This window comes from Ammospiza nelsoni, chromosome 14, assembly GCF_027579445.1.
Source record: "Ammospiza nelsoni isolate bAmmNel1 chromosome 14, bAmmNel1.pri, whole genome shotgun sequence".
NCBI lineage: Eukaryota > Metazoa > Chordata > Aves > Passeriformes > Passerellidae > Ammospiza > Ammospiza nelsoni.
The window spans coordinates 10,434,830-10,449,791 of record NC_080646.1 but is presented as its reverse complement, the minus strand read 5'-3'; the positions used below and the strand labels follow the sequence as shown (position 1 = coordinate 10,449,791).

Sequence of the window (14,962 nt, the reverse complement as noted above, 5' to 3'; positions counted from 1 at the left end):
GGAATACTAAAGGTGAAACTCCCTTATCTGTCCTCATTCAAATAATTCATTAGGTTTCTATTTTTTAGGAATTTTTTTTTATAATTAAATGATCATCTGTTCACTTTCATTATTCCTAGGATATCTAAATACCTTTCTACATTTAGGACTTCATGCTCATTATCACTAACATCAAACTGATAGAAAGTAAAATAAATGATGGGGCAACAGAGAATCAAGTGAGCTGTATGGGGTGGGTTATAATTTATCAGTTCTTTAACTTGAAAGACCAAAAAGACTCAGTTGTAAATCTAAACCTGAATTTGAGGTGTTTCATATTGAAATATAAGTAGAGAAAAGCGCATATTAATGAAAAGTGTCATTTTACTGAAAACTCACTTTTTCCATTAAAAATCCCAAACAAGGTAACATGATGCAGAGCTACTGATGAGTTCTTATTAGAAGAAATCTCTCCATCTAGAGTAACTACACATAAGGCAACTAATAATAAAAAATCACAACCTTTCTTTGTCAGACTAAATTATATCTCCACTGATATGATTTCCCAGATTAGACTCTCTGCATGCTGGATAGGAAATCTTGTGACTCAAAGATAAAACAGATTTAAGTGGTAGTAATTTCTTTCTTCGTAACCCAAGACTGACTTGCTCCTTATCAGGGAGAACCTTAAATTGTTCAAACAAAAAGCAGGGGTAGTTAGTAGAGTCTTAGATCAAAAGCTAGCCTAGGTCTGCACGGGGGGGGCAGCTGCCTGTTAGGGTGTTACCTTCTGCAGTAGGATACATTCTGGACAGACTTTAGAATTAAGCTTCTCAAACAAACAGCCTAAAAAATACCTTTTAAAAACTGTTAGTTTTAGATATTTCCTAGTGCTCCAACTAACATTGTCTAAAACATGTGAGCAGCTTCCTTAAGTAATTAATTCACATAAATTTCTTAAAGCTTAATTGTTTGTTAGTGAATTGTATGTATTGAGATTCTTTTCCTAGTGATGTGGCTTTATATTGTTTTAATTATAGACATTCGAATTTATTGTGCTGTATCTTTTTTTGTTGGATAAACAGAAAAACCCCAAGGTTAATATATCATGAAACTCATTGATTCTAAACATCTCCCATGGAAGCACAGCCAACCTGGCATGTGTACTTGCCAACAGCTATAAAAGTAGTGTTTGTGTGGATGATATTTGGCCTGGCATTCAAAAGCTGCAATATTTAGTGTTTCTTGACAGATCACCAGGGAGACTTCAAGGTTTTACTCACCTGCCAGCTACTGCTGCTGCCCCGTTACGCTCATCCCTCCCCCGTGCTCAGAGGCTGAACAGGGCCAGAGTGGGAGCAGCTCTGGGCACTGCTAGGATAACTGCAGGTATTTCCAGTCTCCATCCCAGCTGCCCCACTCACCCAACTCCCTGCAGTCTGCAGAAGGGAACAGTTGGCTTCAGCTATGTCACTGCCAGGTTTAAACAAAGGGACTTTGCACAGATGTGGTCACATAATGACTCTGGCAGTCCAACCTCAGAGAAAGGGGTGGAATAGTAGTGCTGAACTGCTTGAGGTTGCATTACGATGTGCTTATGTTAACACTAATTAACACACATTTTATGTGGCTCATTTGTCACATTAGAATTGCAAATGATACAGTGACATTTTCCCTAAGGTGTCTAGGAAGAGCTGTAAGTCTGCCTTTCTCCTTTCTTACCAACCAAGATAGTTAAACTGAAAAAGATTTAGGAAAAAGCCACATGGAACAATTAAAGGTACAGAATGACCACCATAAAAAAGCATGTTAGGACTCTGGGAAAAATCACCTAAAGGACGGGTCAGAGATCCCTCAAATGATGAATTTAATTGATTGAGTGGGTGGCAATCATTGTTTGTTGCTCCCTCAAGTGCTTAGAGCCAGCAGGTATGAAATAAAGCTAATCAGGTACACATTAATAATTAACAAAAGGAGACAGTTCTTCACCTGACAAGGTGTAGAAGTCCTTGTTCCTGGATCATCTACATGTTAAAGTTATGCATGAGTTAAAAGGGAGTCTGGACAAATTCACATATAAAAATCAGTTGTTGGTAACTAAGGGTGCAGAACTGACATTCAGCTTAGGGAACTCCCGATCACAACATAAAGTCCTGGGGAAATAAGATCTTTACTTGGTCTTTGGTCCATACTAAGAGCCCACATTCAATTACAAGATACAGGACTAGAAGTGGTATTGGTTTTATCCACAGAGGCTGTCTTTATCTTCATATATTCTATATATTTATTCTGACTCAAGTCTGTTAATGAATTTATCCAGCTGACAAGCCCTTACTTACTTACAGGCACAGGCTCAGGCACATGCTGGGATTCTGGGGCTTGTCCTGGGCAGGGCCAGGAGAGGGACTCAAAGATCCTTGGGGGGTTCCTTCCACATCAGGATATTCTGTGATTATATGCACTTCCCTTCTTGGCTAGGTTGTTGTGTTCTTTGGGGGTTTTTGGAGGGGGGTCAGATCAAAGGAAACATCTCCTGATGTTTGAGATTTTTGAATTACTGTATTAAATATATCACTTTGTTTGTTTAATAGTGTAGATGACAGCTTAGGGCTTACTGTCTGCATGACATCATTTACTTGGTCTAGTTAGTCCTGTTGGAACAACTTCCTGAAACAATAATACAGAAATTCAGAGGGCAGTAATATGCGTGACCCTCACAATAGGTGAGCTAAGGAAATTTTTAATTTATCTAAGTAGGTTTTTTGCAGAGTCATAATGTTACTATTCAGACCCATTTTAACAATGATTTTAGTATCTCTCTGTTCCTCTTCTCCTTACCATTATATGAATAAGATTTTACATCTACCCTGCAGCTGTTTCCATGAGACTATATTCCTTACAGAATAAGCCACAATGCTGGAAATAGGGAGGGTTTTGAATTCTCATTTCACCTTTGTGACTGATTCACATGACTTTGAACAAATCATGTAAGTATCTGTGCTGTGCTGTCTCTAAGTTGAAGATAACAGCAGCCTTATAGGAATGCTTTTAAAGTAAACTATGTAAAATTCATGAAGATTTAAATTGTGATTTACTAGTATTTTTGAAATACTGCTTTAGGGATGGAAAAGCATGCTAATGAACCTTGAGTGCATAGAACAAGCTATGTTTTGTGGCTGGCTCAAAGTGGTCTGTCATATGAATCAGAATGTGTGGGATGCAAGTGGAGTCTGTGTGCAGATGGGGTTTATTCATTCTCTGTATTTCTCATGGTGCCTCATGAGGAACAAATATCTGCCTGAGTTCAGTGAGAAAACCTGTTCTAGGACTTCTGCAGAACTCAATTGCTAACATGGTCTATTTTATACACATAACAATTGTAACTGGAAGTCTGCCAAGGAGTGTCAGGCCCCTCTAACCTACCAGCCTGACAGGGGAACTGTGGTGCAGTTCCCCTAAATGTGACTGTGAGAATGCTCCGAGTTACTTCTCTGCAGAAACTGCAGTGCATCCAGAAGGAAGTTCTGTGCTCAGGTATTGTTCAGGCAGATATTTGAGATGTTGCCAAGTTATGCAGTGAAATCTGGGATCTGAGAAGCTCTGTATTTTTACAGACATACACTGAAAAGGTATAAATAGCAGATGATCCAAACAGTCCCTGCCCTAAAGACCTTCTGGGTGTTGCAAGTTGAATGGAGACAAGGCATTGCTCTGAGATAGGAAAAAGCTATTTTCTTTTATTACATGGTTCTCACAGACTTTTTTCCTTAGAGATATTTTCCGTGGAAGTCTAAACTCTAAGAATTTGTATAGTAAAATGGGGATTTTTTCACTTTCTAGTAATGAAGTCACACATATTTACAGCATTATCATGTAAGAATCCCAAGTAGCAATTACTAATTAGAAAGAGGGGGAAGATACTCCTCATTTTACTGAGGAAATGGAGCCGTGATGAATTAAAGAGACTTTCCCTGACTCACAAGAAACTTAATGTGGAGCTAGAAATTGAGCCCAGACCTCCTGAAATTCAGTTCACTGTTTCAGTCATATGGCCATCCTTTTCCAAGTATCAAATATGTACACAAGGCTTTCCAGTTTAGTCTTCACATTAGTTTCCAATGAAACTTTGCCCTTTCACTCATTTTAGCAAAAGGCAAACATTTGCCCATTTGTCTCAATAGTAAGTAGAAACTGCTCTCTATACAATGACAATTTCCTCTCCATTCACATGCTTCTCATCCTAGTATTAAAGCCAGCCTGTGTCAGCAAGGGCCCGTTTAAATTAGAAACCAAATAATATTTCAGGGATGCCTTGGGCTGTCTTGTGGAGAGGGTTCTTTGCAACCCTTGCCAGTTACTACTTGGTGGTCCTGCCAATCCTTGCTAAGTTTCAAAACAGAAGTTGCTCAAGCTGGAGCAGCACTGCCTGCCCGGCATACGCAGCTGGACAGCTGGAGAGCCAGGACCCAGCAAGGCCTGCTGCTCAACCAGGCACAGTTCACCAGACCTTGTAAAGGGACAGGGGAGTGGCACTGTCCTAATTGTTAACATTCCTCCTCTGCAAGGCTTCTCCTGATACTCATTTAATAAGCCTAGGCTCATAAAGTCTAAACAATTTAGGCAATCCACTGGTAGCTGATGTGTGTGTGGAGATAGAGATGCAGCCAGACTAAGTGAAGAGTGAAATGCCTCATTTCTGACTTTGCCAAGCTGTATCTGGCAGCTGCAGATGAAGTAATAGCTCAGGCAGCTGTACCCAAGGACAGAATTTATGTTGGGAGTACCTCAGGAGCTGTACTTCAGGCCGCGTTTGCACAGCCACAGCTCCTACTTGAGTGCACGTGGCCCATCTGCCAGCGTGGTTCTTCTCACACAGTGAGTAATACCCATAAGCTCCAGTCTGAAAGCTCCTGCCAGTGGCAACAACAATTAGGGATGTGGTATTGCTGTGTTCTCAGAGAGACAAAAGGCAGGTTCAGCAGAACTGACTGAAACATGCAGGTATTCCCATGTCACAGCAACAGTTTTAAATAGGCACACCTTCACATGTAGAAAGGAGTGAGCATCTAGAAACTGTTGTGTCTGGAGGTTTGTTATTTTCTGTGGAGCTGTTTTTGAGTATTTTAGCATTAAATGGGAAAAAGCATCATTGCCTTCATTAGCATTTAATTCAGAATTATTTTCAGCTCATAGTGGAGCAGGGAGATATGGTGACTAGATGTTAAACTTTCATTGATGGGATGAAGAGATCTGAGGTTTGGACTGGAAATGAGACTTAAGTGAACATGGGACAGGGAGGAAAAATGAAGTTTCATTAACCTGGGAAATGGGTTTTGTTAAAAAGAGAGAGAGCCACAATGTTTCTATAGTTTCAAAGTTTTTATGGCTTCTCAAGAAAAATAAAAGAAACATTGTTTCAGCTCATCTTTAAAATACACAAAGGAAAGGCAGTGCCAAAAGGGAGAGTATTTTTGCTGATTGTACTCTCAATGTTCTCTCTTTAATGGTATTTTTCTTGTCTTTTACTATGTTTGAGTCAAAGAGATCCACTCTGCATAGTTTTAGAGTAACTTTGTTAATGTTTTTTTGATAACTTCTGCTTATCAGCCTAAGGCTTATTGGCCATAACTGAACTGTGAGCTGAGTAAATTGGTTGTTAGTGCATTTGCAAACAGTTCAGCCTGATTACATTCATCCAAGCACCAATTTTACAGCTGTGTCAGTGGGGCCATTAAAGGACTTGAGCAAGCAAGCAGGCAGGCACCCTGCACATACCTCTCTGAGCATCGTGATTTACTGCCTCTGTCTGCTGCCTTTTACAGCTGTGTGCTGGCTAGTGTCCCTGTCTTGCTGCTTAGCTTTTTTCAGTCCTGTAATGCTGCATCCTTACTGTGGAATCCGAATCTGACTTTGCCACTGAAAAACGGCCTGTGGCTTTTCTAAAGTTCTTTTCCCATCTTCCTTGGGGTTACCTTGTGCTTAGAAAAACAAACTGCTAGGGGTCATAATAGGTGGACACAAATACTTTCCTCTTAATCCACTTCTTTTTGACTACTCTATGTTCTTTGACCATTTTCCAAAGTTTCTCTTGTGTTTTGTTTTGACTTAGCCTGATAGCTGAAAACTTTACTGTTAATTATTATTTTTGACAGTTACGACATTGATATTTCACCCTCCCATAGTATCCTCTGACCTGCAGGTATTAGAATGCACAAAGATATACCCAAAATGTCACAAAGGAATGCACATCACATACAGCTATGAATTAGTTCAGATAAGCAGAGTACAGTATCTCAAGGAGACACAACAAGCATCACTGACTTGAATATCTGCAGTGAGAAACAGTTTTGGAGTAATTCCTGATTACGGAATCAGTACATTAAAACAATCTGGAATAATAACTTGCAATTTTTTGCTAAGCTGAGATTCACAAGTAGATGGATTCATCTAATTAAATCAACAAATCATTGCCTATTGGGATGGAAGGATATGAAGTGCACAAGGAAGGTGGGGGGAGGACAGCTACAAGAGTTAAGTGTCTAAACAAGGATACTCTGAAAAGCATTTGGCTGTGGTGGGTCCTCTGGAGGCTGGGTAGTTGGTTCTTTTTTGCTTCAGAAAAAAAGGGAAAAGGGGCCATGTGGCATTCTGGTTGATAGCAGCATATGTTATTTGACTTGTGAGAGATAATAGTGTCAGAACTCTGACATTGTTTCCTTCGTTTTCTCACTAATTAATATGTAAGCAGAAATAAAAGTATCATCCTTAACTGTGGCTGAAGGTTCACATGTTAATATTTTTCCAGGTGGAACTTGCAGAAATTTGCACAAAGAGCGAACGTTACATTGGCACAGAAGGTGGAGGAATGGACCAGTCAATCTCTTTTCTGGCAGAAGAAGGAACTGTATGTGTACCTTTGTAATCTAAGCTAACAATGTAGTATTAATTTATGTAAGCAAAAAAATACCTTCATTAGTATCTAGAAGAAAGACAAGACTAGAAACTGGAATACCCTAATAAGCAGTATAAGCACCATTGGTATACAAATGAATCAGGAATTAAATTTACAAACTTGGGTACATTGGTGTATGACAAGTTTGAATGGATATGATGAGGAAAATCAGAAATGGCAAGGAGGAAGGAAAAGATGTGGGGAAAGATGTACTCTAGAAGAGCACCAGGTTCCACTATTTGGCTAATTCATGCTGAACTTAGAATGTTTCCCATATAATGAAATCTGAATGGTCGGCATGCCTTGTATTCAGTGCAAATGGGATAATTACTACAAAAATGCTTTCTTGAAACTTCTTATAACCAAACAGTTCTAGGAAGTTTTGCCAGGTTCAGTTACAAAGACAATGGAAACTTTTTTTCACCAGTTTTGCTAATTCCAGACAATTCTGTGGCTGGATTTTGATGTAGAAGGCATTTAGCAGTCTTAAACATGGTGACAGAAGGTGAACTAGCTGTGATAAACAGGGCCTGCCAAGTTATGCATGAGTGCTTGCAGAGGAATTTACAGTGAGGTTCATCTGCTGTCCCAGAAGGTGCACAGGACTGCAACTGTTCAAACCTCAGACCTGTCAAAGTACTTTTATTGGAATTAATGTAGTGTTTCATAACAACCTTTACTTTCCTTATGATTGTGGCATTATATCTCTACAGCTTTTGTTCCTAATGAGATGTCTTGGATTGTCTTACACAAAAAAAACCCTCTTTCCTAGAATTACACCAAACATTTAATGCCATCATGAGACACATGTATTTTCAATTTCACATCACTGTACCTACTCTACACCTTTACTTCATGTTTTTACTGTTAGTAGTAAAAACACAGTGACATGAATAATGAAAGAAGGAAGCAGCAGATTTTCCTGCCATACACAGACACGATTATGTAAGTGGAAGCTTTTCTGATATATAGCAGCGGTGACCAAAAAGACAAAGAAAACGTTAGCACAGATGAGAAAAGAATTGTGAACAAACCAGAAAAATATCCTTGCTTCAGTGTATTTGCAGCTGAATGAAGCTTGAGCCACCCATCTTAAAAAAAAGAGAAAAGTACCGTAAAGGACACTGAGGTTTATCAAAGCTATTTTTTAAAATATGAGCACTGACTGAACAATTTAAAACTTTTTGGCTTGGAAAAGAAGAAGCTTTGAGGGTGATACTTTGAAGTTTGCAGATTCCCTAAACAAGTAAAGAGAAGGTAAATGGAGGATTCAATGTTTTTCATAACTGAAGAACTAATAGAAACACAATGACATTAGCAAGCAGCTTGTAAAAAACAAACAAGGAAGTTTGGGTTTTTTCCCAAAACATTCATTGTTAAATTGAGAAATACCATACATTGTGGAAGGCAGAAGTTTTAAAAGGATTCAAAAAAGACCTTTGTGGATACACTAAGAGAGTGTTAAACTGTATGTAGCTATCTAATTTAATAGATGTTTCTTCCAGTGTGAGTATAACCATTGTAATCTTTGCTTATGGGAATCTGGAAAAACATACCCCTAAAAAGATTGCTTTGTATATGTTCTATCTTTATATTCCCCCTAAATAGCCATTTATGGCTACTGTCAGAATCAGGACACTAGACCAGCTTAGTGGTACATTCTGGTCTAATGGAGCAGATCTTAAAGAGTATATTTAAATGTAAGCAAGTCTGTCTGTCTTGATAGGAATTCTGTGATGGGGTCCAGAATCTCAATGGCAGGGAGTAACACATATGCTGTACATAATGTACAAGCAGATTTGTCATTGTTTATTTAGCACTCTAGCTGCTCAAGGGACTCTTTGGGGTTGAACAATGCCAAAACCAGAAAGATGTCCCTGCTTGCACAGTTACAGTCTATTCTAAGAAGCCAAAACAGGGCACATGATTTACAACTTACCCCAGTGAAAAACCAGATGTGAATTTAATCTCTTGATTACATTACATCCTGAATTATTTAATTAATGGATGCCTAACTTATTCCATGAAAAGGTCACAAATGTTGGGAACATCTTACACAGCTTGTGTAAGCATGTGTGAGGCAAGGCAGTCTCTTATGTCAGAAAGGAGGAAACAGTAACTACGTTCTTACACTTAGTTTTATTTAGTTTCTTGGTTTGATTGTCTGTATGTACCATGATCACTGCCTCAAATCAGTCTGAAAATGTTGGTCCCATACTGTACCTCAGTGTACTAATCTTGCTGGAGTGCAAAATGAGAGGACTGAGGGGGAGATGGACAGTGATGAAGGGGCAGGGAATGCAAAGCCCCTTGTTTCTAGGGGCATGCACATTAGCTTCAGCCAGGCCTGGTACTTCTCTGCAGATCAAAGTGAAACTGTTGTCTTAAACAGGCAAGAAAAATAGGTTGGGTGGGGTTCTATAAAATGCTGAAAAAACCCAAAGACTTAATGGAAACATTTTAAAATCCAGCTACAGGGAAGGGTTTGAAGTGTATGTGTAACTTGACCAATGAGGTTAAATCTCTTTTCTTCCTGTTTCATGTCAGTTTTCTTTCCTTAACTGTGCCTGGATTTTCAAGAGAAAAAACATGCAAATTTGCATTTGATTTATAGAACTAAGTGCACTGTTAGCTAGTAGTAAATTAAAATTAACCATTCATTTTTCTTTCAATAGGCCAAGTTGATAGAGTTCAGTCCACTGAGGGCAACTGATGTTAGACTTCCAAGTGGAGCAACGTTTGTTATTGCTAACAGTTGTGTTGAAATGAATAAAGCAGCAACTTCTCATTACAATATTAGGGTAATGGAGTGTCGGCTGGCTACAAAGGTAACGCATGGCTTATGTCAAACTCTAATGAAACCTTCATCTAAATATGTGCTTTTTTCCACTTCTGACCAGTTGTGTCTTTAACACCTGGCTAGGTGCTACTCTTATATAACTTTTCTTTCCAGAACCGGACACTTCCATATGCAGGAACAGAGCTCCTGCTGAGCTTAATTGAAGTACAAGGACTGTGTCCTTATATAGAAGATTATGTGATTTAGTTCTATTAAATTATTTTTATTATATTTCAGTGGAGGAAATAAGTCTATTTTTCAGAAAAAAATATTCCCAGTTAATAAGATAGACTGTTTCTAATTAAAGCTGAATAAGCTGAATAATGACAAATAATGGAAAGCAACCAGTATGGTCACATGTTTATATGTATATATGGCAATAGATGTGTATTTTCTAGGATTTAGAGAGCATCCAAGCTAGTAGTTGAAGGCCTGGAAGTAATATTAGAAATGCTGAAGAGCAGCATGTGTCTCAGCATAAAGTTCAAAAACAGGCTTGAATGAAACCCCAGCATTTAGGGTGTACTGCCAGTTTACATCTTGAAATTATCTCTAAGGTGTATGGAAACTGAACAGGGGAAATCTAAGTTCTGCTTTAATTCTGGATTTTGTATGTTTAGGAGCATGTAGATGTAGGGTTTGATTTGAGTTCTTCATGAGAAGACAGTACATTTTTCTTTGATAAGAGTAAATGAGGAGTAAGCATAAAGATTCACTGCACCAACATAGGGTGCTCTAGGAAAGAACAGAATGTGGGTCACAAAGTCTAGAAGAAAGCTTTGAAATGCAATATGGAACTCCTTGCCACAGAATATCAGACCAATATCTGATCAATATTCAAAAGTACTTTGAACATTTGCTAGTGTCATGATTCCATTAAAAAATAATTTTTTACAAGTTTTAGTTAGTGCTAAAAAAATACTTGAAGATCTGATCAGACATTGACAAAATGTATTAAAAAATAATGTGCTGCGATTTTTTTGAGGAGGGAAGCTAGACTTCAAATGACTTTTTAAATGGGCTTTAAACTCAAGTATCAAAGGAATAGTTGCATTTCCATTGTATCTAAGATGTGGTAAAACAAATAGCACCAATGACCACAGTTAAAGCTGTTGTCACTGAAGTTAATAAGATTTTTAAGCCATTAAGAAAATTAAGATAAGGACCTGCCTATTTGTTAGTTCTGTTATAACTGATAAATCTCTAATTTGGGATTGCTAATGGACAAAATATATGTTTTTAAGAGGAACTTCTTTTTTTTTTACATAAGGAATAGAGAGCCTTCACAGATAATCCATTCTAAAAGGCACTGTACAATGAGTGCATTAAGCTGTGAGAGCTTTTGAAGTTATTGTTCCATATACCAGACTTTGTGAATTGAATCACAGTTTTCTAAATTGCTTTAAATTATTAGTCCTGTACAGTATACTGAAGAGGTAGTAAGGAAACATCTTTTCTTTTACATTTCTGTTAGCTATGATGCAATCTCTAAAAATGCACTTTTAGCAGATGCTCGACTGTAAGGAGACTAACAACATACACCTGTCTGTTTTTAAACATATGCTACCCAGATGGAAAGCTGCACACACTATAAAAATACATTGAGCCAGGAAAAGTCTGTCTTTAGGAAGAGGTCACAGTGGGGTGAAGGAGGGCAGGTATGTAAGTTGAAACAGGAAAGTCTTTTAAGCACCATTAAGCTAATGGAACTATGAACTAACATGCTGGGCCTTGCAATGATGCTTTAAAAGAAATTCTCATTCTAAGTGCCTTAGGATAGGCTTTCCCCCCCCCCCCTTTTCTGCTTTAGGTAATTCTAGAATTTCATACTGCTATACTGCATAGGCAAAGATGCCAACACAACATATCCCTGCTAGCATTAGTGTAGAACATTTTGCTATCAGTCAGTGAGTTCTTGATCATCCTGGTAATTTGTCTTTCTTAGATTCTCTTCCTTTCCCTTCCCTCAAGAGAATCATTTTTTGCCTTTCTCTTCCCCTCTCTCTGTTCTTGTAGCAGCCTCTCAGTGCTCTCCTGCACTCTGTCACAGTGAGTTTCCAGTTTAAAGACGTTTCCTGTCCTCACTGCTCCGAGCTCCCCCCGGCTGGGCTGGGGATGTCACCCCCCTGCTTCACCCTCAGCCTGGTGTGGGGCCAGCAGTGGCTGCAGCTGCAGGGCCACCATCAGCTCCTGGGCACAGGGCTCAGATGGCATTATAGAAATGCTATGTGTAAGGAAATGATGCTGCTATAAAAGTATTCCTGGACTTACTCTTAGTCAGACTTTCTTGTATTTATATTTGTCCCATCATTTGCCAAGTATGTTTTCCTCTCAGTTACTCACAGTTTTCCAGTGTGCCTATGTTGAACAATAAAGAATAATAAAGCCCAAAGATTCTATATCCTGGCAGTTCAGAGCTGCTTGATGTCCATATCTTTAATCAATCTAGTCAATGATCATCAAGAAAATATCCAACTGTGGGAGAAGTATTGGGATTAGTTTTTGCACATTAAAGAGATGGGATTTTTTTCCCCCCATTTCTGTTCCACGTCCATTACCATTCAAGCTACTGCAGCTAAACTATTTTCAAAAACCATTTCTGTTTGCCCATAATATTTTTCCCAGTGCTGTTAGAATCAAACCTTTGCTCTAAGCAGGATAGACCTTTCCAGCAAAGCCATGCCCACTGGCCCAACAGGGTCAGTTTCTATTTGGAACATTTGACCTGTAAAGCCCCGGTGTAGTGGCTTGCCTGAAATACAGCATCTCCCTTCAAGAAATGGGAACAGATGTGACAAAGCATGTGGCATATTTCTGCAGGGGATCATTTATTAAAAAAGAAAGTAGAAAAAATTTTGTTGCCTTATAGAATAGTATTGTTTGTAAATTCTGTTTAACTTCTCATAATGAAGTCCAAGGGATGCTAAATATTGGGATGAAAGCATGAGGAAAATAATTTGCATTCATTTAGCACCTTGAAGAAGATGTGTATGCACCACCATACAACATATTTAACTAAAATGAAGCAGTAATTTTTATTGACTTATCAGTAAATAAGCTAATATACAAATTGCATAAAGGCTGTAGAGTTCTAGGTATTCAGAGTCTTTAAAAAGGAGGCCAGAAGTGACTTAACCAGTCTTTTACAGAAAAAATTGTCTCATGCTGATTTCTGCATTAGGCACTAAACAGTTCTGCTTCTTTCCCTCCCACTGAACATGTAAAATTGTGTTTTAAATAGCAACAAAGTTATATGATGAGGATTTTGTTTGTTTTGCTCTGCTGAGCCTCACATAAATCTCAGTGAGTCACTAGATGGCACCAAAAGTAGTTAATTTTTAGATACTGCAATAAAGCAAAACTGGAGGGGCCCCTGCAAAAAAAGCTCTGTTGGGGGAGAGCAAGAATCTACACCAGATAGCTGGGCAGCAGATCTGCTTAAATTTCATGCTGTAACTTTGCACAAAACAAAACAAATACTTTTCAGATATGTATCAAGAGAAATTATTTCAAACCAATCTCATTCTGAACCGGTGCTCATTGAGAAGAATAAAACACATTGGGTGAAATCTTGGCCTTGTTCATAAAAGATTTGAATGCTGATTTGTATAGAAAAAGGATTTAATTCCCTGGTCTTTCTATACTGTTTTAAACTCTTTCCAGACATACAGCTTGATTTGGAAGTTTTAAACTCAATTTAAATGGTGCAGCACTGGACACATACCATGTGCCTGTGAACACAATAAAATGACATTGCTGTGTACCTGCTAATCTTTGTTTTACTTTGTAATCTGCTGAAATTACAGGTGCTAGGTCAATGACCACTGACTATTCATCTATCATTCAAAACATCAAAATATTTCACCTTATGAGGAAAGGTGAAAATGCTTTACCATTTTCATTAGGTGCATAGGAGCATCAACACATATTTCAGCCTTCCAGAGAAAAGCCTGTTGGACATTCTGTCTTTCAGGATTCTGGTGTGTTGTAGTAACGACTGTCAACTGCCTAAACATCACAAAGATACACAAAGCATGGTATCATTGCCAGGAGTGGGGAAAGCAGGTCCGTCTATAACTAATAAATATCACAGCAACCATGTAGGAACGGAACAGATTCAGACCAACACTGTACCACTCCTTTAAAGGCTCAGAAGTTCCTTTAAATTTGATGTTAAAGAAAGTACTTAAATTTTACTTAAAACTCCAGAGATAGAGAAAGGTTATGGTTATTCTCCCCACAAATCTTATGACCACTTTCATATTTTTAAGGCTATTGTGAGAAAAGGTTGTAATGACAACCTCAAATGTTCATCAGAAAATTCCAGGGGTGTATTGGAAATGTCAAACTGAAATGTTAGAGCAAATACTAATAGTATGGAAATAAACTTTTTAAGGACTTCTAGTGTTACTGCATTATAGCATTTGTATAAAGAGTTGTCCAGATGGGATTGTAAAAGGCTGGTAAGTGCTTGAAGTAACAAAGTCCATGGAAGAGGATAAATCACTGATCTGATTTCAAAAAAATAATGCCAGTAGGGCTTTTACAGACAGTATCTGATTTGAGGGAAGAATACCTGTCATTCACAGACCTTTAATAATAAATATAAGTATTGTCTGCTCTTTACTGATAGAAAGTAGGTTCTGATGGTTCTCAATTAAGAGGTGAAAAGAGAAAATGGGCCTTAAAGGTACTTACGGACAACTAAAAGTTTTAAACAGGAAAGCACAATATTTTCTGGTTGTTTGTTTTTTTGTTTTTTTTTTTTTTTTTTTAATTTTAGCTTCTCTCAAAGTCAAAAGGCCTGGAGTGGAGAAAAATGTTGAGACTCCATGATGTGCAAAGCAAGCTGGGAGTTAGCCTAGAGGAAATGCTGACCATTGTCGAGGAGGTATTACATCCTGAGCCTTACAGCGCAGAGGAAATTTGTAAATGCCTGGGAATTAGCCTGGAGGAGCTCCACTCTCAGATCCTTAGTCAAAACATGCAAGATGGTGAGCATATATGAAATGGTGGGGTTTACTGTACAATGTTTGTATTATATAAAAGTTTTATGCATTAATAAGTAGTTCAAGTGGAAGTCTTGCCAGAATACTTGGCTGGAATCTTGGTTGGGAAGTGAAAGAATTGATACCATCATCAATTGATATTTTCATTCTAACTTTTAACTTAAAATTGAGCAAACTTTGATT

The 14,962-nt window shown here is 38.1% G+C and overlaps 1 protein-coding gene across 1 annotated transcript in view; it reads left to right on the top strand.

The window, feature by feature from the left end:
- The window catches only part of GALK2 (galactokinase 2), a 47,471-nt gene that overhangs the window by 17,465 nt on the left and 15,044 nt on the right, over positions 1-14,962 (top strand). The window contains exons 6-8 of the mRNA XM_059482029.1: positions 6,785-6,883; positions 9,607-9,759; positions 14,554-14,764. Coding sequence (XP_059338012.1) covers positions 6,785-6,883; positions 9,607-9,759; positions 14,554-14,764 — 463 coding nt within the window. The remainder of the gene's footprint in view (positions 1-6,784; positions 6,884-9,606; positions 9,760-14,553; positions 14,765-14,962) is intronic.